The sequence below is a fragment of the Schistocerca americana genome, chromosome 4, assembly GCF_021461395.2.
Source record: "Schistocerca americana isolate TAMUIC-IGC-003095 chromosome 4, iqSchAmer2.1, whole genome shotgun sequence".
Taxonomy (NCBI): Eukaryota; Metazoa; Arthropoda; class Insecta; order Orthoptera; family Acrididae; genus Schistocerca; species Schistocerca americana.
The window spans coordinates 491,694,355-491,721,223 of record NC_060122.1 but is presented as its reverse complement, the minus strand read 5'-3'; the positions used below and the strand labels follow the sequence as shown (position 1 = coordinate 491,721,223).

At 37.1% G+C, this 26,869-nt stretch overlaps 1 protein-coding gene across 1 annotated transcript in view; it reads left to right on the top strand.

Annotated features, from left to right (window-relative positions):
• Nucleotides 1-26,412, top strand: part of LOC124612546 (protein patched) — a 150,176-nt gene extending 123,764 nt beyond the window's left edge. The window contains exons 8-23 of the mRNA XM_047140818.1: nt 2,394-2,515; nt 2,599-2,746; nt 2,838-2,978; nt 4,520-4,678; nt 4,762-4,857; nt 5,194-5,319; nt 8,985-9,353; nt 11,354-11,509; nt 11,877-12,189; nt 14,044-14,453; nt 14,767-15,093; nt 16,275-16,417; nt 17,144-17,243; nt 17,465-17,716; nt 20,881-21,007; nt 25,037-26,412. Of these exons, the coding sequence (XP_046996774.1) occupies nt 2,394-2,515; nt 2,599-2,746; nt 2,838-2,978; nt 4,520-4,678; nt 4,762-4,857; nt 5,194-5,319; nt 8,985-9,353; nt 11,354-11,509; nt 11,877-12,189; nt 14,044-14,453; nt 14,767-15,093; nt 16,275-16,417; nt 17,144-17,243; nt 17,465-17,716; nt 20,881-21,007; nt 25,037-25,131 (3,084 nt within the window). The 3' untranslated portion in view covers nt 25,132-26,412. The remainder of the gene's footprint in view (nt 1-2,393; nt 2,516-2,598; nt 2,747-2,837; nt 2,979-4,519; nt 4,679-4,761; nt 4,858-5,193; nt 5,320-8,984; nt 9,354-11,353; nt 11,510-11,876; nt 12,190-14,043; nt 14,454-14,766; nt 15,094-16,274; nt 16,418-17,143; nt 17,244-17,464; nt 17,717-20,880; nt 21,008-25,036) is intronic.
• The last annotated feature ends 457 nt before the right edge of the window (nt 26,413-26,869 follow it).

Sequence of the window (26,869 nt, the reverse complement as noted above, 5' to 3'; positions counted from 1 at the left end):
CGAGGCAAAATTTATATGCGAGGAGTAGTCATAAGTTTTAATTACGACCTCGAAAAGTAAAGTTATATGTCTGCATTCCAGCTACACATCGAACTTCCTGCGCTACAGTACCGTAGCTCGACGCTAGAGGAGCCAGAAAAAGAAGCGAAGCAGCCGATTGATAAAGTGGACATTTTGTCTGGCTTCTGCAGCAGCGTGCAACAGTACTGTGGCGAGGGTCTTTACACTGAGGTGACAAGTCATGGTGGTGGTGGTGGTTAGTGTTTAACGTCTCGTCGACAACGAGGTCATTAGAGACGGAGCGCAAGCTCAGGTTAGGGAAGGATTGGGAAGGAAATCGGCCGTGCCCTTTCAAAGGAACCATCCCGGCATTTGCCTGAAACGATTTAGGGAAATCACGGAAAACCTAAATCAGGATGGTCGGAGACGGGATTGAACCGTCGTCCTCCCGAATGCGAGTCCAGTGTGCTAACGACAAGTCATGGGATAGCAATCAGCACATTTACCGATGGCAGTAGCAATCCGTACACAAGGTATAAAACGGCAGTGCATTGGCTTAGCTGTCACTTGTACTCAGCTGATTCATGTGAAAAGCTTTCCAGCGTGACTATGGCTGCACGACGCCAACTAACAGACATTGAACGTGGAATGGTAGTGGAAGCTAGACGCATGGGACATTTCATTTCGGAAACCATTAGGGAATTAAGTATACAACATCCACAGTGTCGACAGTTTACCGAGAATACCAAATCTCAGTTATTACCTCTCATCACGGACAACACAGCGGCCGACGGCTTTCACTTAACGACCGAGAACAGCCTAACATACAAGCAGCCTTGCGTGAAATAACCGCAGAATTAAAAATGGGGCATACAACGAACATATCTGTTAGGACAGTGTGACGAAATTTGGCATTAATGGGCTATGACAGCAGACGACTGATGCGAGTGGCTTTGTTAACAGCATGACATCGCCTGCAGCGCCTTCGGCTCATGACAATGTAGATTGGATCCTAGATGACTGAAAACCCATGGCCTGGACAGATAAGTCCCGATTTCAGTTGGTAAGAGCTGATGATAGCGTTCAAGTGTGGCACAGACCCCACAAAGCCAAGACCAAGCACATTCTGGACAATTTGAGTGAATGATTTGGCCAGCCAGAACGCCTGCCCGGCATATATCCTGTCAAACATTTATGGGACATAATCGAGAGGTCAGCCCATACACGAGATCCTGCGCTACCAGTTATGGATGGCTATAGATTCAGCATTGCTCAATATTTCTGCAGGGGAGCAGCATGGCTCAATATTTCAGCAGGGGACTTCCATGTCAAGTTGCTGCACTACACCAGGCAAAAGGAGATCCAACATGATATTAGGTGGTATCCCATGACTTTTGTCACCACAGTGTATAAAGTGCACCATGGCTGTAGACATGTACTTGCAAACAAATAAAAAATGAATGACTTAATGTTATTATTTTGAGGTGATAAAACTGTGACTGCTTTTCATACATACCCCCACTATGTTAGTGGACTGTGCCATAATGTTTGGCATGTTAGTAAGGTATTGCGGTGTGATAATTTCAATGTATACTAGAACTGCAAACATACACATACAAACAAACAAAAATTGAATTACCTGGCTTGCTGGTTATGCCTTGTGTATATTAAATTGAAAAATTATAGGATCGACAGGAACTTGAGCTTCATACACCTACATTATTCACCTGGCACTAAAAGAGCCACCAACCCATACAGACCTCTATCTCAAAGACAGTAAAGCAAGTCAGTGTGATGTGAAAATCACAACAACTTATAGTGAGATCCTCACCCCTAACTGACAATATACTCCCTGGAAACTGTACAAAAGCTCAGTACAAAGTAGTTTCAGAATTGCTTCACATCCGCATTGGATTTTCAGTGTAGGTATCCTCTTTTCTCATAAGAGATTATTCAGTTATACATATTTCTGCTGGTTTTTGTGAACTGTCTGTGTGACTTGAAGTTTCTTAGCACAGTAGAGAATACCATATAATTCATCATAGCCTAATTGTACAAATAACTTTGTGTGCCATGCTGCAATCATATAGCACTACTTGAGTCTGAGTGGAAACAAAAGTCTCCCTTTACTCTATTGTTTATGTTGCCATGAACATTTCCACTTTCACAATGATTTTCAACTAATAATTTGCCTCTGAAAATTTTGTGTGTGTGTGTGTGTGTGTGTGTGTGTGTGTGTGAGAGAGAGAGAGAGAGAGAGAGAGAGAGAGAGAGAGAGAGATTTCTTTGAAGAACATTAATCCAGTTAAAACCACATATCATACAATAATGATTCTGAAATATTAAATATGTGAATACGGTACTATTTTTTTCTTCTTCAACTCACATTTCAGATACCTGATATAGGGGCAGAACTGACAGGTGGCTGCTATGGTTTTGCTGCAAAGTATATGCATTGGCCTGAGGATTTGATAGTTGGAGGCACAGTCAAGAATAAGACTGGACATATTAAAAAGTAAGCTGTTGTCTGCTTTCTGGTATTTGCCACTGTTAATGCTCTACATCCTGCTATCACTAATGCCTGTTTATAATTTTCAGAGCTCGAGCTCTCCAAACTGTTGTGCAGTTGATGGGAGAACGAGAGTTATATGATTTCTGGTCAGCATCGTACAAAGTCCATCATGTTGAATGGACCCCTGAAAAAGCTGCCTTGGTGCTCGATACTTGGCAGAGGAGGTTCTCAGAGGTATGAATTTATGTACTTCCAATGACATTAATTAAATATGGACAGTATCTCCCACATTACTTATCAATACTTCTTTCTTATATACTTGCAGGAACTTCAGAAGTATATGAATGGAGACAACGGCACATCTCCATATAGCATGTATTCATTTTCCACTACTACATTGAATGATATTCTAAGTCAATTTTCGGAACTGCGGTTAGAGAAAGTAATCGCTGGATATGTATTAATGGTAAGCCATGTAAAAACTAACTAATCACCTTTTATCAGTATAAAAACAAACCTCATAGACAATAGTGCAGAAATGAGATTAGTTTGTTTAACCCTTTAAAGTCCCAACAATATGAAAAAACATCACTTTAAAATTTTTCACAAAATTAACCTTTATTATAAAATAAGAAATATGTTACAAAATAAGAAACTGGCAAAAAGCAAACAATCAGTTCTTTCAAAGAGTTGGTTTCACTTTGGAACCTCTGGGATGTATAGTTTACAACTACCTGTCATTTTGTGTGATGTATTTGAAAGCAATTACGAACTTTTCCTGGACACAATCTCACATCTTGAAAATCCCATGCAGCACAATCTCCATGCCGACTGTTGCTTTAAATGCTGTAAATAACTGCTACAATGCACTACATTTGTAAAGTATCTCAGTATGTCTCTGGTTTGCAATAGCATCGGTTGTTCCATGTAAAAGGCATTGGTACTTCAAAACAAAATTAATAATGCAGTGGTTTGATGGAAGATCACTGGTACTCAGAGGGTTAAAAGGCCTATTAGTATTCTATATTTTTTCATAACAAAAGGGTGTATTATTGTTGCATGCCAAGAATGAAGTTTAATGGTGATGTTTTCTGACTCTAGATAGCGTAAGACATTTTTATCTGATTGTATGGATTGCTAAGCATTTGAACCTGCTAGAAAAGTGTGGTCTTGTCTGAGTTCCAACAGCTATTAAGCAACTCATATTTTAGCTGTAACACAACAAGATAAATTTTGATGTGTACCTGGGCAGAATACCATATTTGGGCAGAAATCCAGGATCTTCTCCTGACCTGTACAGTAAAGGCTCTCTGCTGACTTTAGTGGTGGGGGGCAGGGGAGTTTCTAGGAAATATTTTCTATCAGAATGCTCCACTTTGTTCTCCATAAATTTACTTGCACAATGTTAAATTTACCATTACAATAGAGGAACGAGATTTTTCAGACAGTAGGTAAGAATTCAATGGAGCCACAAACAAATGCAGTAAACTTCTTTCTTTCCCCCATTTCTCCCTTGGAACCTAAAGTAGCACACGAAACAGTATTTTTCTTAGAGAATAGTTAGTAAATTGTTTTGAGTGGTCATAGGCTGCCCAACAGTACTTATCCAGTTTGTCAGTACATTTCCTGGCATCAGTTGTTATACTTGCCATAGCACTACTGGGTTCCACTCCACTTTGTTTTAAAGAGTGAATAAGATTTCCACAGTCAGGTACCCTCCAGTGTATTCAATTTACTTAACCATTAGAGTACAACACCTTCTGTATTCAATATAATAAACTGAATTATCTTAGTATGACAAAAATCAGTAAATATACTTTGAACTGACACTTCTCTGAGTGTCAAAACATCTCAAAATTAATTTTGGCTGCAGTGCACCTAGCTGTACCAAAACATAGCATACAGTTAACTCATGACATTTAACAAAAGCAATGTGGTTACAATTTCATCCCCAGTCTTTTTGAGATTTGTACAAAGCAAGCTTGAAGCAAAGTGACTTATTTCCAGCTGTTATATGCTGGACTGTCGCTTCTGCGGTGGAGCGATCCGGTGCGCTCACAGACAGGTGTGGGTGTGGCAGGTGTGGTGCTAGTATCCATTACAGTGGCTGCTGGACTGGGCTTCTGTGCTTTGCTTGGCATCGCCTTCAATGCCTCAACCACGCAGGTGAGTACCTTGGCCACAGCTTTTCTCTATAGCAGCACAACTGCCAATCAACTGGCTGACTAATGACTTGCTCTCCATTGCAGATTGTGCCATTTCTAGCACTTGGACTTGGTGTAGATGATATGTTTCTCTTGACACACACTTATGCTGACCAGGAAGTCACCAACATACAAACAGATGTAAGTACAGATTGCATAAAGCATTTTCCCATCTTATTCTTGTCTATAAAATGCATCCTATTCACACACAGGAACTAAGTATGTTGTAAGATTATACGTATCATTGCAACAAAAATTTGAAAAAGTGATTTGAATGAAATAGCAGGACTCTATACAACTATGATGCTGATTCTGTTTGCTCTTGCATCGTAGTAATATTCAGTGTCTCAATAATTTAGACTCATCAAACATGCTAATTTTTTATACCAAGCAAAATTACAAATAAGTTGTAAAATTACTATGATCATTGTCCAATCATTAAATATTTCATCAAAAGGACTGCCTCTTTTGTTCCAGGAACAAACGGGCATGGTCCTGAAGCGGTCTGGTCTCAGCGTGCTGCTGACATCATTGAGCAATGCTTGCGCCTTCTTTGCTGCTGCACTCATCCCCATTCCTGCTCTCAGAGTCTTTTCACTGCAGGTTAGTTGGAAAACATTAAACACATGTCTGCTAATTGTAAATAAAAATAAAGGAAGATTGTGTAACAGTTATATTTAAACAAGTTATCTGAATAAATATTGCAATCGCACACCCTATTTTTATGTATGTTTTACCCTTCCATTATGCCTTTAATTAATAACAGCAGAAATCCCTCCTAAAACAGGTTATATAGATATTAAAATATAGCAGTAACTTGTTAGAAAAATTATCAAACATGATATTAATTCAGTCTTGTAATTTCTTAATTGAGGAAAAGATAAAATCTTAATAGTGTTTCATTTTCTTATGTCATTAAGAATTTAATTTTAAATCAAAATTATGTTGAAAATTAGCTTCAGATAAAGGGTTATATCACATTTTCCTACACCTGGATATGCACATACTCATGAATCATGGATTTGGTTAGCTATAATCTGGAAATCTTCATGTAACTATTGCTTCCACATTCCGATTTTTCCACCCACCTGGCAGACATAACGATGGAGCACTAAATATAAATATTATTCGTATTGACAAACTTTCCAGCATTTAGTATTATAAATTATCACAAACAAGCCTGTAAAAATGTAAGTGCTCAGACACTCACTCAATTACCATAAAATTTTGTCCCCAGTTTTTATATCTATCACACAACAGCAAAGGAAAATAATGTGCAGGATCACAGAATACACAAAAGTAAATTTTATTGTTTCTCAGTTGACTTATCAACACTGTTCTACAGAAATAATAAGAGCTCAAAAAGGCACGTGTCCAAGATCTATCAATAATGATAGTCATTGCATGGCAGAATTTCACCCCATTAATCTGTTTGTAAATGATACTTTCTTCTGCCTTATAAGCAAACTTTAAACTAAAGAACTGAAAACAACTTTGGTAGAGTCATAGTGTCATATTCCTGACTGCTAAATCTAGTTTACATCTTTACCACTGGAGGCCAAGTTTGTTTTTGACAAGGCTAGTACAGTAATTATTAAATTGCATAAAAGAAGGAAAAAAGGTCTCTCACCAAGGGACCTGACCACTGAATTTTATTCTGACTGCCATAGTTGTAGCATTCTGTTTTTTCTTCCAAATGAATACAAGGTGTTACAAAAAGGTACGGCCAAACTTTCAGGAAACATTCCTCACACACAAATAAAGAAAAGATGTTATGTGGACATGTGTCCAGAAACGCTTAATTTCCATGTTAGAGCTCACTTTAGTTTCGTCAGTATGTACTGTACTTCCTCAATTCACTGCCAGTTGGTCCAATTGAAGGAAGGTAATGTTGACTTCAGTGCTTGTGTTGACATACGACTCATTGCTCTACAGTACTAGCATCAAGCACATCAGTATGTAGCATCAACAGGTTAGTGTTCATCACGAACGTGGTTTTGCAGTCAGTGCAATGCTTACAAATGCGTAGTTGGCAGATGCCCATTTGCTGTATGGATTAGCACGGGGCAATAGCCGTGGCGCGGTACGTTTGTATCGAGACAGATTTCCAGAATGAAGATGTCCCGAGAGGAAGATGTTCGTAGCAATTGATCGGCGTCTTAGGGAGCACGGAACATTCCAGCCTATGACTCGCGACTGGGGAAGACCTAGAACGATGAGGACACCTGAAATGGACGAGGCAATTCTTCGTGCAGTTGACAATAACCCTAATGCCAGCATCAGAGAAGTTGCTGCTGTACAAGGTAACATTGACCACGTCACTGTATGGAGAGTGCTACGGGAGAACCAGTGTTTCCGTGCCATGTACAGCGTGTGCAGGTACTATCAGCAGCTGATTGGCCTCCATGGGTACACTTCTGCGAATGGTTCATCCAACAGTGTGTCAATCCTAATTTCAGTGCAAATGTTCTCTTTATGGATGAGGCTTCATTCCAACGTGATCAAATTGTAAATTTTCACAATCAACATGTGTGGGCTGACGAGAATCCGCACGCAATTGTGCAATCACGTCATCAACACAGATTTTCTGTGAACGTTTGGCAGGCATTGTTGGTGATGTCTTGATTGGGCCCCATGTTCTTCCACCTACGCTCGATGGAACATGTTATCATGATTTCATACGGGATACTCTACCTGTGCTGCTAGAACATGTGCCTTTACAAGTACGACACAACATGTGGTTCATGCATGATGGAGCTCCTGCACATTTCAGTCGAAGTGTTCGTACACTTCTCAACAACAGATTCGGTGACCAATGGATTGGTAGAGGCGGACCAATTCCATGGCCTCCACGCTCTCCTGACCTCAACCCTCTTGGCTCTCCTGACCTCAACCCTCTTGACTTTAATTTATGGGGGCATTTGAAAGCTCTTGCCTGCGCAACCCCGGTACCAAATGTAGAGACTCTTCGTGCTCGTATTGTGGACGGCTGTGATACAATACGCCATTCTCCAGGGCAGCACCAGCGCATCAGGGTGGATGCATGTATCCTCGCTAACGGAGGACATTTTGAACATTTCCTGTAACAAAGTGTTTGAAGTCACGCTGGTACGTTCTATTGCTGTGTGTTTCCATTCCATGATTAATGTGATTTGAAGAGAAGTAATAAAATGAGCTGTAACATGGAACGTAAGCGTTTCCGGACACATGTCCACATAACATATTTTCTTTCTTTGTGTGTGAGGAATGTTTCCTGAAAGTTTGGCCGTGCCTTTTTGTAACACCCTGTATAGTGATACACCAAGCTTCTGGGTTATTGCAGACCAGAAACTGCTCAGATGACCAAAAAACAAAGACACTCCACATTTTTACTGGAAACTGCTATTTACTATATTTAAAAAACTTGCTTCATGACACATTTTAAAGCTTGCATTTCTTATGCATTACTCGACAGGTGCCAACAAATTCCTTACAAAATTAAGTTTAAAAAGCAGTGTATTTTGGATCACCTGTTCTTAGTTTGTTTTCGGGAAACAGTCATCCAAATTTTCTGTTTTTCATTCATTTTCCTCTTGACAATGATTCTCACTTTTTGAAGAGCCACAACATCGGTATAGTCAAATGAATTTTGTTCTAATAACGCTTTTCAGTGTATCGGTGTGTGTGATTACAGTTTCCTTAATCCCTCACATCTTCACTCTTGTCCTCTACTTTTGTTCACTACATGCATATCAAACTCACTGCTCCATTTCAAGTTCACATGCACTGCTACTCAACCACTTGTGAATGGTTTTTTACCCACGTATTCACAACAAAAAACTTTTCAAGTCTGTGTAGTGTGTTTAAAAAAATATTTCTTTTAATTATAATAAAATACTTCAGGCATAGTTTTTTTTTATTTTTCAAAAATTGCTGAACCATGCATAGATAACATATTTTGCAAATCAGATAATCCACAGTCTTATAATTGAGGTCTTGCTGTAGTTTTAAAATATTCATTTCCAGTGTTATTATTATTATTATTATTATTAGATAGTTGTGAGTTGTGTGTCCATACCTGTTGTTCCAACCAAGTTTTACAAAATTACAGGTGTTTCTTCCATGAAATTGCTTATTATTACGATCACCATAAAAAAAACTGTTAACCATCTAACTTCACTTATTTTTTATTTTTAAACCATTCTTGAATAAGGTGTGTTAAAAAATTTCTACCATCAAAGTATTTACTCCATAATGTTTATTTATATTGTAACATTTCTGCTTTACAGGCAGCAGTGCTCATGCTCTTTAACCTGGCAGCAATGTTGCTTGTGTACCCTGCAATTGTAAGCCTCGACCTGCGGCGACGACGTGCCGGTCGAGCTGATGTCCTCTGCTGCTGCACTTGTCCACAGCAGCCAGCTTTTACAAGTAGTTGTGTGACGTCAGATGGGGAGTCAGATCGGGGGCGGCCCAGGGCTACACGTATCACACCTGAGCCGCCCCCACCTCAGCCACGCAAGCTGACAGCTATCACTCGTGCACTGCCTCCAGACCGTCAGCAAACTGTCACTGTGCTTGCAGCACCACCTCAAGCGACACAGGGTGCCTCTACAGCTCCACCTTCACCACTAGCCTCCCGAACACATCATTCAGCTGTGAGTATTTTATTTTACACATAGCACTGTCCACCACACTTCAGTTTCGTGTCTTTTGATTATATATTGGGAATGGTTATAGTATGTATCTTTCCGTTCCATATATTGGTTTAGCTGTACTTAGAATCTCACTGCTTTATGCCTGGTAAAAACCAGGTTCTCTTTTGTCTCTCAATACCCAGACTTTAATTGCTAGAAGTCAAAGAAAGCACTAAATAACCCCTCATTATATTGCGGAGGCACTTAGCGATAGATAAACACGTAAGCATGGACTGTAGTATGGTAGCTGAGTTTATTATCTTCTGTTCATTGTAAGAACACACTGCCCCACACTCTACATACATGCCTATCTGGTTATCTGTTAGGGAATGATGCGCATTTCTGAATTGACAGAGAAAGAAAGAATATATAAATTATCTCTGGAAAAAGTCAGTGGAGATAAACAGTGGAGAATACTGCTGGAAATAATCTTGGGCAAACACAGTGGAAGAAGGAAACATAAAACTGTTAAAACTACTGAGCTGGGAAACATGAAGATAATGAAATTAGTAATAACAATTGTAGGTAATAAGGATACAAAATAATTCAACTGCATGAAAAATTTCCTCTTGCACAATTGATGATAATGCATGGGAAAAAAGTAGACTGGTTAAACATATCAGCATAGGTGGAAGAGGCATGGAAAGATCAGAAGTGCCTTTTAGACAAATAGTATATTTTCTTCTTTCTATCAAATTATACAACAATGCTGTAGAACAGAACTAACAAAATTCCAATGTTTTGTTGTGTTTCCAGAATACTGTGCAAAAATGAGTGACAATAGCTCTTTCTGGAGAGTCATAGACAATACAATAACCTCTTCAAGAGAGAATTTCTTTGATTAAAGGAAGCTTTTAAGCATTCACATTCCAGGGTAGCATACTATAAGAAGTAAGAAACACAAATTCCAGTTGTTTTATTGACAGTGCAAGATTAACAAGGAGAAACCTACCTTCCCCTCCCCACAGCTATTTTTGTCCATCAGTGAAGCTGCCTCTCTCTGTTGCCTAATACCTATTTCTGAAGCTAGCACTGAAAATCTGCATGAACAGTACTGCTGTTTACATAGGACTTTTATTCAGTACTGCTAACTTGCCTCCCTTGAGAAGGTCACTAACATACCCCTGAGTGGTGTTATGGTGTTACTTAACTTAGCGGTAGTCTGTTCAAATCTTGATGGTGGAAGAAATCATCACCATCAGTATTTTGCTCCAAACGAAGGTTAGGTGATGGAGTAAAGCTCCTGGTCACCATATTTTGTGGCAATGTCCTGTATTAAATTCCAAACCTCCCTGCAGTTTCTCAGGCAGATGTTAGATGGGGCATTAAGCCTGATGGTGCCATTCACGAGCAATATACTACCTTGCAACTGCAGGATTAACTCTCATCCTTTCTGTCATCATTACACAACACAAATATAGCACCATACTGTACACACACCCACTGCGGTCATCTGCAGTCAACAGATACACCTATGAAACAATTCCCCTGCACTACATGAAAAGGGACATTTGTGATTACATAGCTTAATAAGCCCTTGGGGTATCTCAGCCAACAATGCCATATGGCTCTGCCTTTTCTCAAACTTCCCAAAGGGAAACAAACAGCTATAGTTTCTGCAAATGGTGTATACAAAAGATCACAAACTTACATGAATTTCATAAGTGTTTAAAGAAATACTGCTGAATCCCCAAGCAAGCTTTGCTTAAGTAACAAAATGAAATAGAACTAGCACACATTTGACAGCAGAAAGGGAAAATATGAGCGTATGAGACATGTATGTGTCTTACTCAAAGATGCAGTGACCAATTAAATAATTTTTTGTCCATAAATTAGTATTTCAGATAATCTAAGCATAAATGAGTACAGATACCTTAGTGCAACTTTAGAACAGTTGAAAAAATTGTTTAAACGTCTCAAGTGTCATTTCTGTAAATGTATAATTGCAACATTGCTTGCAGGAATGTTGGGTGGGTTCACGAGAAGTACTGACAGTGGATCCAGAGAGCGGTGAACAGCATTCCACTAGCTGTCCAATACATGGCTGTTGGCGGTGGTCACTGACACGAGCAGCTGCACAACATTATGCACCTTTTATTGCCAAAACCAGTGTCAAGGTATGTATCATATTCATGCAGTGCTAGTCACCTCTTTATTGTCTGCCAGTTTTGACAAGTTTAGCATTTAAAAACGTGAGTACAATAACCTTATACAACTCAGAAATCCCAGTATCAGTGTTCTCTACAGTACGAGCTAATAAGAAAAATCTTGGCTTAAATTTGTTTGTATGTAAATTGGAGACATTGCTCAGAACACGAAAACAGATCTTACCATCAACTTACTACTGCTGTGATATACATTGACTAAAAGCAAAATATATCTCACTGCAAAAATTAAACTTCCAAGAACAGTTCATCCAGCTAACCACTTTTATCATATTTCATCTTGGAATAGTCATTATATTTGTGTTCTTTTTTCACACAGGTATTTTCCATGGTGCTAATGATCTTCGTCCTCGCTGGCAGTGTGTGGGGAGTATTTAAAGTCAGTGATGGGTTGGATCTGACGGATATTGTGCCACAGAACACTGAAGAGCATGCATTCCTTGGCGCACAAGAAAAGTATTTTGGCTTCTACAACATGTATGCTGTCACTCAGGGAAACTTTGAGTATCCAAATAATCAGAGGCTGCTGTATGAATACCACGAGGCCTTTATGAGGGTGCCCAACATTGTTAAAAATGACAATGGTGGTCTTCCAGATTTCTGGCTCAGCATGTTCAGAGATTGGCTCATAGGTGAGTGTTCTTTTCGTCAAGTGCTCCCTGAGTGATTATAGAAACTGGTTTTGAAAAATGAATTTACCTGTGATTGTGTTGACATGACACCATATACCTAACACTCTAACAATTAAAGCTTTAGACCACTGGCCATCGTCAACTTTCCTTCTCGTAATATTGTTGCATTCCGTCCCGGATTTTCCAATGTCTGATTTAACTTTCACAAAGAAATTTTTTGAATCCACAGTATTAAAATACAGTATCTGATTACTTTAAAAAATCTCAGATCATTCCAGAAAAACCTGCCAAATGCTGTGCAGGCACGACAGATCTTTGCAACCTTTGCATAGCGAGTATGTGACAAGATATTGTCTTCGCAAAGGAGTTTTTTGGTTTATTGTTCGACACAGGTTCAGTTCACTTTTGTTTTCTTGCAAGGAAACATCATAACCTGACTTCCTATTTTAAGGAAAAAAAGTACGCTTGCAAGATATCAGCCCCAGCAATCAAACGTGAAAATTTGTGCCATAATTCTGACAGTACGTAGGTATGACCTTCTGAAAGTACATCTTTTAAACTTTTATGCACACCGGTTGTTTCTCACTCAGTCTGCCCTACTGCAGTCACTTCATGCCCAAGTACGAAGTACTATACAGTGGAGTGAGAGGTTCACGAAATACTGTTTTTTCATTGGTAACATGTTTTGTTGACTGTTTCTAACATGTAGTTAATGACTGAGATCTCTTTTCTCTGAACATTTTTATGTTGCGATTCACAAATGCAATGTATATGAATGAAACAAATTAGTGGATCATTAACGAAGTAGAGTGGAACTATTTAATTTTTTTATCATCACTGTTATTCATTTTCAGGAGAGACACTGTTCTTCAGTGAGATTCATATGATTAAATTGTAAAACAAAATTCATTAACTTCTTTCCAAAAAAGTTCTTCAGGTTCTTAGGTTTATTCATTTTGTTGAGGCATATATACGCCTGCAATACGTGTATATCGATATGAGAAATTGTTAAAATGTTACTGAACTTACATGTGCATGAGGCTGACATATTACATACTCATAGGTATAGGATACTTCCTGTTTTTCATGTAGAATAACATCTGTTCTCGATCAAGATTTCAAAACACATTGGGCAGATGTGGCACTTTAGGCATAAGGCAACTGCAGTGGGGTAGAACGAGTGACAAACAAGCAGTGTGTGTGAAAGTTTACGAGCTGTACTTTGAGAAGTTCAAAACAGTGTGTTATCAAAATTAGGGCCAAATTGTTGTATGGGATAGTTTCCTGGGGCTGATATCTTGCAAGTGTGCTTTTTCTGTTTAAAATATGAGGTCAAGGTTGGTAATGTTTCCTTGTCAATGTTACTGAAAATCTTCAGTGTAAGTCAGAAAGGCTACATTTAGACCAAAGTTTTTTTGAATAATGTAGAATTAATATCAGTTGTGAGCACCAATCTTACAATGTAAGGAAATATAGCAACAATAACAACAAAAGTGATTAACACTTATTATTAATACTTTAAAAAAGAAAAGAAAAAAGTATATATGAAAAAGAAGTCTGAATTTTAAAGACTTGAAGAGATATGCTATGAAAAAATGTTTCAGGGCAAATTAGAAATGAATTGCTAAGATAACTATTATAATTCATAAAAAGTTAAAATACGGCAATGAGAACCCTGAAATAACTTGATTATGGATCATTATATAGGGGTTTGAATCTGCCTTTAAGAGGTTCATATTCTTCCTTACATGTCATTTGTGCAAGAATGCTTATGTGAAAGAGGAAGTTATACCTTAATTCACCTTCAGAGTCAGATGTCCTCACAAAATTGATATTTTCTTTTCTCATTTTCAGAGCTTCAAAAGGCATTTGATCATGACTGGGAGCGTGGCTGCATAACACAGGAGAAATGGTACGCAAATGCCTCCGATGAAGCCATCCTAGCGTACAAGCTATTAGTCCAGACAGGACATGTAGACAACCCTGTAGACAAGTCACAAGTTCGCCAGCTACGCCTTGTTGATGCAGAAGGCATTATAAGTCCAAAGGCATTCTATAATTACCTGAGTGCCTGGGCCACAAATGATGTACTAGCATACGGTGCATCCCAGGGCAACTTGAGACCCAAACCACGTTCATGGCTGCATGCACCTAGTGATGTTGGTCTCAAGATCCCCAAGTCACCGCCACTTACATATGCACAGATGCCTTTCTATTTGCATGGGCTTGGTGACACACAGAGCATCACACACCTCATCGGAGAGGTAAGACACATGCTTTCAAATGTTTTAAATACACTTATCAATGCAACAATAACAGTAGACATTCAAATGATGTATGATTTCTAGATTTCATTTTAAAATGTCAGAGTATCACAAGGGCAGATGGAACCATCAATATGTAAATGTCTTTATAGTCAAAGATATTTGATCCCATTTACCAGCAAATTCAGTGTAGATTCTATAAGTTTTTAAAGTGAATAGTCAGAAAAAAGTTCTAAATTTACACAATTTGAAACAAATCAAATTTCATGTTGTTCATTCTGTAAATGTAATTTCTTGTGATCTAACACAACAGGTACGTGCAGTATGTGAGAAATTTGAAGAGCGTGGCCTGCCGAACTTTCCATCAGGAATACCATTCCTCTTCTGGGAACAGTACCTGGGGCTTCGGCAGTCACTGAGCTTGGCACTAGCTTGTGCACTTGCAGCAGTTTTTGTTGTTGTCACAGTTCTGCTTGTGAATCCACGTGCAGCAGCACTAATCACACTCTCATTGGCTGCGATCGTGCTGCAGCTACTGGGTGCCATGGGCATGCTTGGTATTAAGCTCAGTGCCATCCCTGCAGTGCTGCTCATTGTTGCTGTAGGGATTGGTGTCCACTTTACGGTCCACATCTGCCTGGTAAGTTTACATCTATCTGCAGTTAGCTTAATTAGAATTATTTACATCCACCATCTACCAACCAAAGTACCTTCTTTTTCTGTGAAATTACTGTGTATGTCAATTGTTTTTAACTGAGGATATAGCAGAATTGTATTACACAGTTATTACTAAATGTTTTTGGATGAACTTATAAATACTTTGTATACCCCACCAGGTTATATTACATACATCCGCTTTTGACAGTGATTGCATTATATTCTAGAAATCAACTACCGGTACATTACATTTAACATTTTTTATGGATTCATAAAGTGAATTGGCACTGTCATTAACATTTTGCCTCAAATTCAGGAGTAGTGTGGTTCAAATCTCCATCTGGCTGTCCTGATTTTGTTCTCCTAATACAATTAATATGAATGCTGGGTTGTTTCCAAGACAGTTACCCTCCCACCCTTGTCCCATTCATTTTTATACTCTGTTTCTAATGGCTTTGTTGTTCATAGGATGTTAAGACCGACTTTCTTTTCTATTTCTATTTCTCATAAAACCAAGTTTCTTGATAATACTCACCTTACAGCAGAGATTAGACTATGGTACCTCTTTCCAGTTTATGGACTCTAGAAATATGAAAGGACATGTTTGGCTGGCATGATACTCTGTATTGCATTCCAGCTTCTCTGCATACGCAACTATGCAGAGAAGAACTGATTGGTAGTATGTCTGTCTTACCTTCGTAAATCAGACGATTAATTAGTAACAAGACATTTAAATGAAAGTTTTTTGTCTGTTCGTATTAGTACTAAACTGGGTGGCAAGTATGAGGAAAAATGTTTCACCTTTCTATGATACATGTTCTTAAAGAGGAGGGAGGGAGAATAAGGTATTTTGTAAAGGTATATAAATTTATATAAGCATTTTTGCAACTACATTACCCTCCATGTCTTGGGTTTCTGCTTCTACAATGGTAAATAATGCTGCACTGGTTTATCCAACTGAAATCTCTCCTATCTAGATGTGAACATTATATATGCATATTTAAATAAAAAGAATGGTACAAGTTCTGATAGCAACATTTGTAGGTTATAACTATCCCCTCTTTCTCAGCAGTAAACTTCCTCTTAATCCTCTTAAATAATGTGTACTGAATTTTTTTTCCAATATCTGATTAAAAAACACTAAAGACTTCTTTTTTCCCTCAGGGCTTTGTGACTTGTATTGGAAGTAGAGAGCGCAGGACAAAACTGGCACTAGAGTACATGCTAGCACCAGTAGTACACGGGGCATTCGCTACTCTTCTGGGAGTTCTTATGCTTGCCTTCTCAGAATTTGATTTTATAGTAAGGTAAGTAAAATGAAAATAGCAACTGAATCTTACATTATTTATATTAAAATTAACACAAGGTGTTCTGAAACTCATTTTCTTCAGTCAGGTGTGATGTGCAAACTGCAAAAATAACATTTACAGATGCATATTTTGTCAATGTGAACAAAATAATTTTTTTTAACAGAACGACATAAGTACACATAATTAAAAACACCAATAGACAGTAGCATTAAAAATGGGGGGGGGGGGGGGGGGGAGGGGAGGGATAGGGGGGGGGGGGCACACTCACAACAATCAGCAAAATTGTCATGATTAAGCTAAAGTCTTAACTCCTTCAGACTTTTTATACGCTATTAGGAAATGCATTGTGAATGACAGCACTTATTTCAAATTGTTGCCATGCACTGTGTTGTCCTTAGCGTAAGTTAGTTTAAGTAGTGTGTAAGTCTAGGGATGGATGACCTCACATTTGAACATTTTTTTTAATTGTTGAGGATTATTGGAAAGACTGTTTTACTACAAGGACATAAAAACTCATAGATATTATAAAACTGAAAACTAGAGCCATGAAAATCAGTACTAGCTCACTCATGTAAATGGTATGCCTAGTATTGTTCATAAAAACACCTAAAATAGAACACAATACTCCTAACCTTGTTTGGAATTCTGTTTTATACACTTGAAGTCAGACATATGACCCTTCCTTATCTTCAATTGTGTAAAATGTGCTTATTTCATTTTCAGGTACTTTTTTTATGTGCTCTTCATACTTATTGCTGTGGGACTTCTTAATGGGCTCCTGTTCTTTCCTGTTCTATTGTCGATGATTGGGCCTCCAGCTGAGGTAAGAAATACATATACTCGTGGGAGATACATGTAACAAAATTGGGTGTACTGAATTCTTTTTCTTGATGAAGTGTGCAAATAAGATAACACTTACCACTGATTTTTACATTTGAAGCTTCCATTTTTTCCTACACCGATTTCATATAAATATAGTGCTTTCTCTGTCTTCACTTGTATTACATTTCATACATGCTCTAAAAATGTTTTCTGATTACGTAGGTAATTCCTCACGAGCACACTGATCGAATTTCCACACCCACTCCACCTCCATCACCTGCACATGGCCGATCGGGTTCTTGTCGGATAACAAAAGTGGCTCCACCACGTCGCAGTGCGCACTGCAACCGTCTGCATGCAGAACCCTCCCTCACAACAATTACTGAGGAAGGAAACTCTTGGCACTCTACACATGAAATAGTTGTGCAGCCGGAACTTGTTGTTGAAACAACATATGCTCCAGCAACAGCTTCAGTGAGTTCTTTTTGTGTTTTATTTATAATATTCTGCCCTGAAAATGCAATTTCTTGAATAAAATTTGGATTAGCTGCTAATGTGTAAACTGTGCTTGCATTCATTTAGGACTGTTTCAACTTTCATAGCGTAATCTGTAAAAATATCTGCAGAGATAAAATATCAGTATTTAATAGAAAACATAAAGTTTCTCAGCTTAACCCTAGGACTCACTCTGCTAAAATTTCCCTAGTACTCCATTTGGGGTCATACATGACCCCAATCAATATATAATTGACTGCGTGTACTAATCATTCAGAGAACAACGTACTGTCGTTTAATACTGTTTGTTTACATTTTATTTATTATTTAGACACATTTCACAGCTTTTTTAACAGGTATGTACATAGTAGAATTAAATTACATATGGCATAGTAATTACATATCAGAAGTTACAATATTACTCTAAGTCATAATTTGTTTCACTCATAAATGTTTCACAATGGCTTCAAATTTACAGAAAATGTGATGAACAACTCAACAGGAAACATAATTCTAACCGGAATCCATACCATAGTCATCTGCACATATTTTGCAAGTAGTAACTATTTCAGAATGTTCCTTGCAGACAAATTTGTTACACTTTTTGCATGTTGAACTGTATTTTGTGTCCTCTGATCAGGGGCAAATGGAGCATCTGCCTTGCTTTCTCTTCTGATTGTCAGGTATTACATCTGGATGTCCATTGTCTAACAGATCATCAAATCCACACTGTTTGATACTGCTAATAGTTGAGTCCCATAGTGCTCAGAGCCATACTGCTAATAATATCCTTGTTCCTTGCTTGTGGTAAACTCAAACGACGTTCCACTTGGGGCTTTGCCATTTCTTTGGCCAACTTCATTAGAAAAAGACGTCTCTCTGTTTTTTCAACAGCAACACAGAAGAGTCTGTAGGCATTGAGTGCAGCTAGATCGACAAGATCATAAAATACTGCTAATGGCCAACATTTTGTACCCTTTTTCACAGAATAGTAAGAGCTCATTTGATCTAGCGTATCAACACCTGATTTTGTTGAGTTGTAATACAACACTACTTCTGGTTTTCGTTTCAAGTTGTTTTCTTTGGGCACTTCAAATGATTGATGTTGTGTTGACAGGAGTAGCACAGCCTTATTTCTTTTTGGAACGTACAAAACTAATAGGGTTTTACCACTGTATGCAAATCTGGTAGTGCATTCTTCGCTAGTTTTCGAAGGCAAAAACTCTTTTGGGACTTCTTTTCTTGTAGAACGTAGAGTACCTACAAGTGTCAACTTCATTTTCAACAATTCTTGGCCAAGGTCATAGCTCGTGAAAAAATTGTCAGTGGTAATATTCCTACCACTGCCAGCCAGATGATGCACTAAATCTAAGACCACTCTCTTGCCTTGATTCACTTCTCTCACAACACCACTCCTTCCAGTGTACATTTGAAGATTTGTCAGATAACCACGTTCACAGTCTACTGCACACCATATCTTGATGCCATACTTTCCTGGCTTTGAAGGAATGTAGACCTTGAAACTGCACCGACCTCTGTATATACAAAGATGTTCATCAACAGTAATGTTGCTGGAAGGTATAAATGATGTTTGACATTGCACGGCAAACAAATCAAATATTTCCTGTACAGCTTCAGCCTTATTTCCAGTCCTCTCTTTCCTTTCAAGTCTTGTGATGCGGTCGTCAAAACGAAGTGAACGCAGAATGTCCTGATATCGCCTCCTCGACATAGTAGCACGGAATAGAGGAGTGCCATATTCAGAGTCCCAAAATTCGTCAATAGGTTTCCCCCGGCTCTTCTGTACGCCATACAGAATCAGCAAGCCTAAAAATGAAAGAAGCTCGCATCTGTCTGTATCACGCCAGTCAACTAATTTTCCAGACACTTTCAACTCATTTCCTCGTTTATTTGTGAACTGAACTATTATATCCAGCAATTCATTAGTAATAAACTGCCTGAAACAGTCAACAGCTGAGCTAACACTAACTGTACTAGGAATACCTGCTGAAAATCGTTGTATGTTGCGGATTGGAAATCTACAAATTGATGGTTCTTTTGTACTCCATGCAATATCCTGACCCCTGCTTACCAGTACTACACTTTCATCTTCTCCACTGTCATCATTTTCAGCAAGAATATCATTTTCTTCTAATTCATGTAAACAAATTTCATCACTTTGGCCTACCGGTGTCTCTGTTCCATCATCTTCGGCGTCACTACCTTCTGAATCACTACTGCTACGAAATAAGTCTTCCATAGCTTGTTCTACACTATAGCCAGGAGCAAAACGTATTCCACCCATGCTGAAATTACACTGCAACAATAAACGTACAAACGAACTTCCAGTTTGAGGTTAGTTCTGAGTAACACCTGAATTCAGTGTTACCAACTCAAAATACTCAAGAAAGAGATTGATAGTTGATAATCTATACATTCTATGAATGTTACATATAATCTATCTGGGGTCATAATTGACCCCAACAGTAGTTTTTGTTGATTATTGATTTAAATGTTGCGTCAAGCGCTCTAAAATTTTTTGTGACAGAACTACAATACTGTGTGGTAAAAGTCATACAATTCTGGATTTTTACAAGAAATAGAAATATTATTTTATCCATAGTAAAGATGATTGGGGTCACCTATGACCCCAGAGTGAGTACTAGGGTTAAAGTATTTTTCTTGAGTTATTCTTTTGTTCCATGAGTGATACACTACACTTTGTAAGAGCTACAAATGTACTGCAATGAGCAATTTTATAAACAAAACTGTTGCTGTACATTTTACTACAGAAAGACAGTACCTTAATGTTAAAAATAAATTAATATCATTAATCTTTCCACTGCTGTGGGAAACAGTGATAATTAACTATACTGTCCCAATTAGATTACTTCAAATTAATAACTTTTTAATTAATATATTTCATACAACAGTTCCCATTTACATCACAAATTTGTTTTGGAGATGATTTGGATTGTTTTTATAGCTCACAATTTTTATGAGAAAATGAACAAGTATTATTTCACGCATTGAACTGGGAACAAACATTTTACTGTTGCTTCAATACCATGTGACACTGATGAACAGATAATATTTGAAGTCAGAATTATAAAAATTGTTTCTTTTTTTTTTTTTTTTAACAGAGTTCCTCTCAGAACAGTGATAATTCATCACAAAGTTCAACCTCAACACCAACACCACAGCCACATGTTACAACAAAGGTCACTGCTACAGCTCACGTCAAGGTTGAGGTCCATACACCGCTACCAAGTAAGTGCAAGGGCTTTTAGTCTTTAATTTTTTTTTCCAGCTGAGTGCACTATTTCTGGCAGTTTAATCCAACTCCTCCTAATCTGCTGCAAACTGTTACATCCAAAAAGGTTATAGAACATTTCTGGAATATTAATTACATAAGCCAGCTACCTGCATCATGAAGTAAATACTAGTAAAAATCTCAAAGAAGAATATGGTGTGCCTAGCATAAATAGAACTACACAGACAGAATACAACAAATAGGAACACAGATAGATTAGGATTTCACATTCCATCATAGATAACTAGGGGCAGCTTTTCAGCAAAATGATAACCAAAAAATAATGTAAAATTGCAAAGACAGGTTTACCAATATTTGTGACTGATATTTATTGAATGCTTAAATTGGATTTTGCCTTTTCTTCGCCCTTCAAGCTGAGGTTTGTGTATAATCTTAAAATGACTGTTCCTTTCCTGCATAATGAACTATGATGTGATGTCAAAAACAGCACCAATATTGACAAAAAACAGTTAATTTGACAATAAACACACCAAAATTTACAAAAGACAGTGAAATTGATTTGGCATAAAACCACTGAATCTGGCAAAAAATAACCAAAACTGGAGAAAATGTAACCTTGAGAATTTAGCAAAAGAACACACAAACCAGCAAAAAAACTAATTTCTTAAAAAAATATCAAAATTAGCAACAAAATTCTACAGGCATTTGAAAAAATATTTGCCAAAATTGGCAAAAATTAACTAAATTTAGTAAAAAAATATTTTTAGATTTGGCAAACAATAATACTAACACTGGGCAAAAATAACATCAAATTTGGCAGAAAATAGCACCAAATTTGGTCAAAAAATAACACCATTTTTTCTGTCCCTATTAATAAATCATTAGACATGGATCACAAGCTCAAGTAGGAATAGGAACTATCCTGGCATTCACTTTAACTGACTTTGTAAAATCCTAGGTAACCAAAATTTTGAAGGTTGGATGGGGAGTTGGAACCCACTCCCCCCAAACAAAAATGCAGTTCCTCAACAACAACACTGTCTTCATTGGTAAGGATATGTGATGTAGGGAAAGTTGATTCAATGGTAAAGGTTACAGAGAACTGCAGGAAACAAGCTCTGGAACTGAAAAGAAGCAAATAATATAATAATAATAATAATAATAATAATAATAATAATAATATTGCCAAGATTAACAGGCAAAGAGACAGGAGAAATGAAATATCAAGGGAAAGAGACATGCTACATATGATTATATTTTTTAAGGCCATTAATTGGAGGGTGACCTAAGCCAGCAAACATAAAATAACAGGACTCCAACTACAGATAAGCCAGACACTGGGACTACCCAGATGATTCCAAATTAGCTTCATCTACCACCTCAAGACACTATACTCTATACTCCAACTCTCTCTCTCTCTCTCTCTCTCTCTCTCTCTCTCTCTCTCTCTTCCTTCCTTCCTTCTACCTGCTGCTCTGTACAAAAGTTACATTTTTCTGCATTTTTCCTTTTCATTTATAAACGTTCTTTCTACCAGTACAGTCTACTAGACACCACTTTCCACTGCACTGTACTTCCCATCTGACCTTGAAATTTCAATGGGTTGGCAAACAAGTTAAGTCTCCTGCCTTGTATGCACATAGTAAGAACATAAAAAAAGTCCCAGCAAGTAACTGGATATCTAAAATATACCTATAAAAGTTCATTAATATTTTGCTTTAATACCAAAAAGCTTCTGTCAGTAACATGCACACATACATTTGTCACTGTCATCATGATATTTGATGTATCCTGTCATGATATTTGATACATCTTGAAGTTGAAACTTGACAGTAATGAGAAGTCCACTTAGATATACTACAATGCAGTCAAAGAATGAATATTTTTTTTCACTATAGTTAATTCCTTCACACTTGTCTGCTGTGTTTTTGTACAGATGTATTACTAATTTGTCATCCACATATCTTCAGAAAGGAAAAAGGAATTGGCTAGGTGCAGTTGAATACAGGTCGCTCACAAACCCATGCCACATGGGGGCCACATTGTATCTTATTTCACATCAACACAACCTATATAATTTTGTTCAAACATTTCTTTTTTCTCAGTTTTATTTAACATTTTTTAAATGTATTGTATGAAAACAGCTGCTTTTTCCATTATCGATCTACTGCAGTTACCTATCTCCTGTGCATCTAGCTTCTATTAATGTACTGTTTTCAATGAACTAACTCCATCCCCAGTCATGCTTGCACCCTTACACAGTTTCAAAAAACTTCATAATGCTCACTAAGCCCTCTTCTCTCCTCTTTGACAGAAAAACTGAGCAATCATTAATAGATCTGTAGTGTAACTCTTCACTGTGCACTGAATTTCTGACTTTGTTTCCCCATACAACACTAATTCTATTTATGAAGAAAGGAGAAATGAAAATAGCTAGTTTTCTGGTAGAACTCACATTGGCATAATTCAACAAACTGCCTAAAATGCCGTGTTCTTGACTGCTGTGCCTTAGGGTATTTTGATGGTAATACTATTACCCCAATTTATCACTACACAACATTGATTTTATTCTTCAACAATTGAAAGGCTGTTAATTGAATACTTTCCAGACTTAATTAAAATAAATATGGTTACAAAATACAGGGTGGGTCATGGAAGTATCCCTTCTTTCAAGGCGAATTTGTGAAGGGAGGGAGGATAGGAAGGATGAGTATTGGCTCTATCGATGCAGTGCAGTGGAAGTTCCAACTGGTGCCACTGTCAGTTGTAAACGTGGCTTGGTCAAAAGAGCACTTTTGCTGTTGAAATGCACTTTTCCCAAAACTAGTCTACTATTGCAGTACAGCATATGGTGCATACTCGTTATCAAATACACCCCCTCAAAACTCTGTTCCTGAATGTAAATCAATTTTTTTACTGGTGAAGAACTTCCATGGAACACAGTGAAAGCATAATTGGGCCTTACTGTTTTGAGGAGAACGACCATGCTGTTATCATCAATTCTGAGCAATGTCACCATGATCCAACAATTTTTTGAACTACAGCATCAACAAATAGATTTGGAACTTCTGTCTTTCAGCCACATGAGTGACATGGACCACGCTGCTAAAAATTCGATGGCTGTTTTGAGGGAAATCTTCCCCGGGTACTTGATCTCCTGGTATGGGGACACTCTACGGCCTGTGTACTTGCCGTCTTTAACTCCATGTAATTAGTTTTTATTGGTTTATCTCAAGATTAAGGTGTATGAACATTAATCCACAACCCTATGAACCTTGAAGCATGGAATAAGTCTTGAAGTAGGCTGCATTGCACTACAGAAGCTTCACAAAGTTTTGCAGAACACCAGTATATTAACAATGAGAGAAGTCTCTTGAAAGACTTGTTGTTTAAAGCCTCATGAAATTAATTTCAATTTGTATCCTACTGATACCAAAATACAATTTTGTTCTACATTGCATTTTTAAAAAAATAATTAACCTTCAAAGTTAGGGATAGTTTCCTGCCCAACCTTTAGCATAACGAGATCAATGTGTACACCACCTTCTTACATACTATATCTTCAGATTAACACATTGCTAAATCACAAATATTAACAAGCATACAGCTGTAGGTAATATTACAAGCAGTAACTACACTTATTATCGATAATGTCAAATTTATTCTATTCTGTGATGTATACATTTCAGCCTATTCTCATGTTACCTTCCTGACAGACAATGGCAAAATTCAGTAAGTTATTCCTTCGGCTGTAGCCTCGTAGCAGTATCTACTTCACTCCTATTGCAAGTGCAGACTCTATGGCATGATCTTTCTAAAAGACTACCACAGAACTACTGTATGTAGTTCTCTGGAATGGTACTATGATAGCTGTAATTATCATCTTTTGTTTTTAAGATCTTATTTTCATTCTGAAGAAGTAAATAATCACTTACAACTCTGTGCATCTATCAGCTATAATTTTAAAAGAAATATCTTTTGGAAAGTATAATTTGCTGAAAAAAAATTTGTTGTTGCCTCTTCAGGTACAATGGAAAGGGAATGCAGTAGCAAGTCTCGCCAGAGTCGTCGGAGGGATTCAAGCTCTGAGCGTGATTCCACAGACAAAAATGCTTCTTAACCTATCATTTATATATCATGTTACCATTGTCCATAGGACATTCAACAAACAAGTATAAATTAATGTACCTGCACAATTCACAATTAGTGTGTACCTCACAAACCTTAAGTGTATGTATTTCTAACTCCAGGGTCATTTAAAACATCTACACTACTGGCCTCTTAAGAGATACAATTAGTTGCAGCCATAATGTTACCAGTCTTTATAAAAACAAACCAATGATTAATATATACAGTTTTGTATGAAAAAGAACTCAACACAAGTGGTTATTCTAGAGAAATTTGTTGCACTAGTTTAAGCACTTGTATTAAGAAACTATTTTCATACTTTCCAGTATTTTGAAATATAGAAAGAAGTCAAATACATTTTCTAAGAGCTTGTTAATCAAGTTTCCGAATGTTGCTTTATTCGCTGACACTTTCAATTTTAGCATGGTTGTAAGTAATGTCAGAAATGTTTAAAAAGAAAAAGGATTTCTTAGAAAAATTATGTTATATGATTATATTTTAATAAAAATCATATTAAATAAACCTACTTAAATTTTATATGAAATTAAATGAATAGTTATGGCATTAGGTTTAGATCAAATAGTATGCCCAGTTTATTCTATCACTTTTAACTGAAGAGGTGCTGGCAAAGGTGTAGTTAAATGCCCGGAGTTAAGGAAGACAGGTCCCCATTTTGTCTGAGGGGAATCACTACACCATTACTTTAATCATATAGTACTATTTATATTATCAATTCAGATTTCATTTAATTTATGGACTGCATAATGCAGTTTTGTGCTTGTAAATGCATTTACGTCATTTCTTCATAACACATATATATATTCATAAACATACATATATATTATTTATAAAAATGAGAGTTTTTAATTTTATACTATTTGTACAGAAAGTGTGCCACTTTATTTGTATATTGGATCGTTATAAGGAGCCAAATATTACTTAGCAATAATGCACAACGAAAAATGTACAAAAATGTAAATAATTGTACAGACAATCAAAGATGTAACTATACTTAATATATGTAAATTGTATTCTATGTAAATAATTTAACAAGTGTAAAACTATGTTTTACAGATACAAATACCTCTTAAGAAGATTGTAACATATGTATGAACTACTTTCTTGGTAACTAAATGAACCAAGGAATTTGTATGTACTTAGTCACACTTATTTAAAAAAGACATATTGCAGAAAAATACAGAAACTTCTGTGGCAAAAAATCTGTCATGATCAAAAATGAAGACTGTATTGAATGTGTAGTCAAGGAAAATGATAACTGAAAAATATACTTTCTTTCATAAACTTTTAAAAAGAGAAATGCATTTATTTATTTTGATACCCTGAGTGCTAAGTGTGTGAGCCATAGCTGCTCCTCTAACTGCTGTTATTCTGTACTTCACTCTAGCCCAAAGCCAAAAAAATATTTACATCAACTACTTTAGATTCAATACTTATTTTAACTCTGTTATAACTATACCAAGGCATATGTTTATATTTTGATCACTGTTATAAGTTGCCTGTCACTTTTCTCAGCATTATCCAAGAGTACTTCCCTCTTCATTTTCTCCCTGGTCTTTCCCAACTAACCTAGAGACCTGAAAGTTTGAGAGCCACCTTTTGTTTATGCTGCTGCTAAGTGCTGCACCAAATGCATGTTTCTATCATTGACAAGCTCTTACAATGAAGTATAAAAAGTTTATACAGAGTGTAATAACTTCTGTATACACATT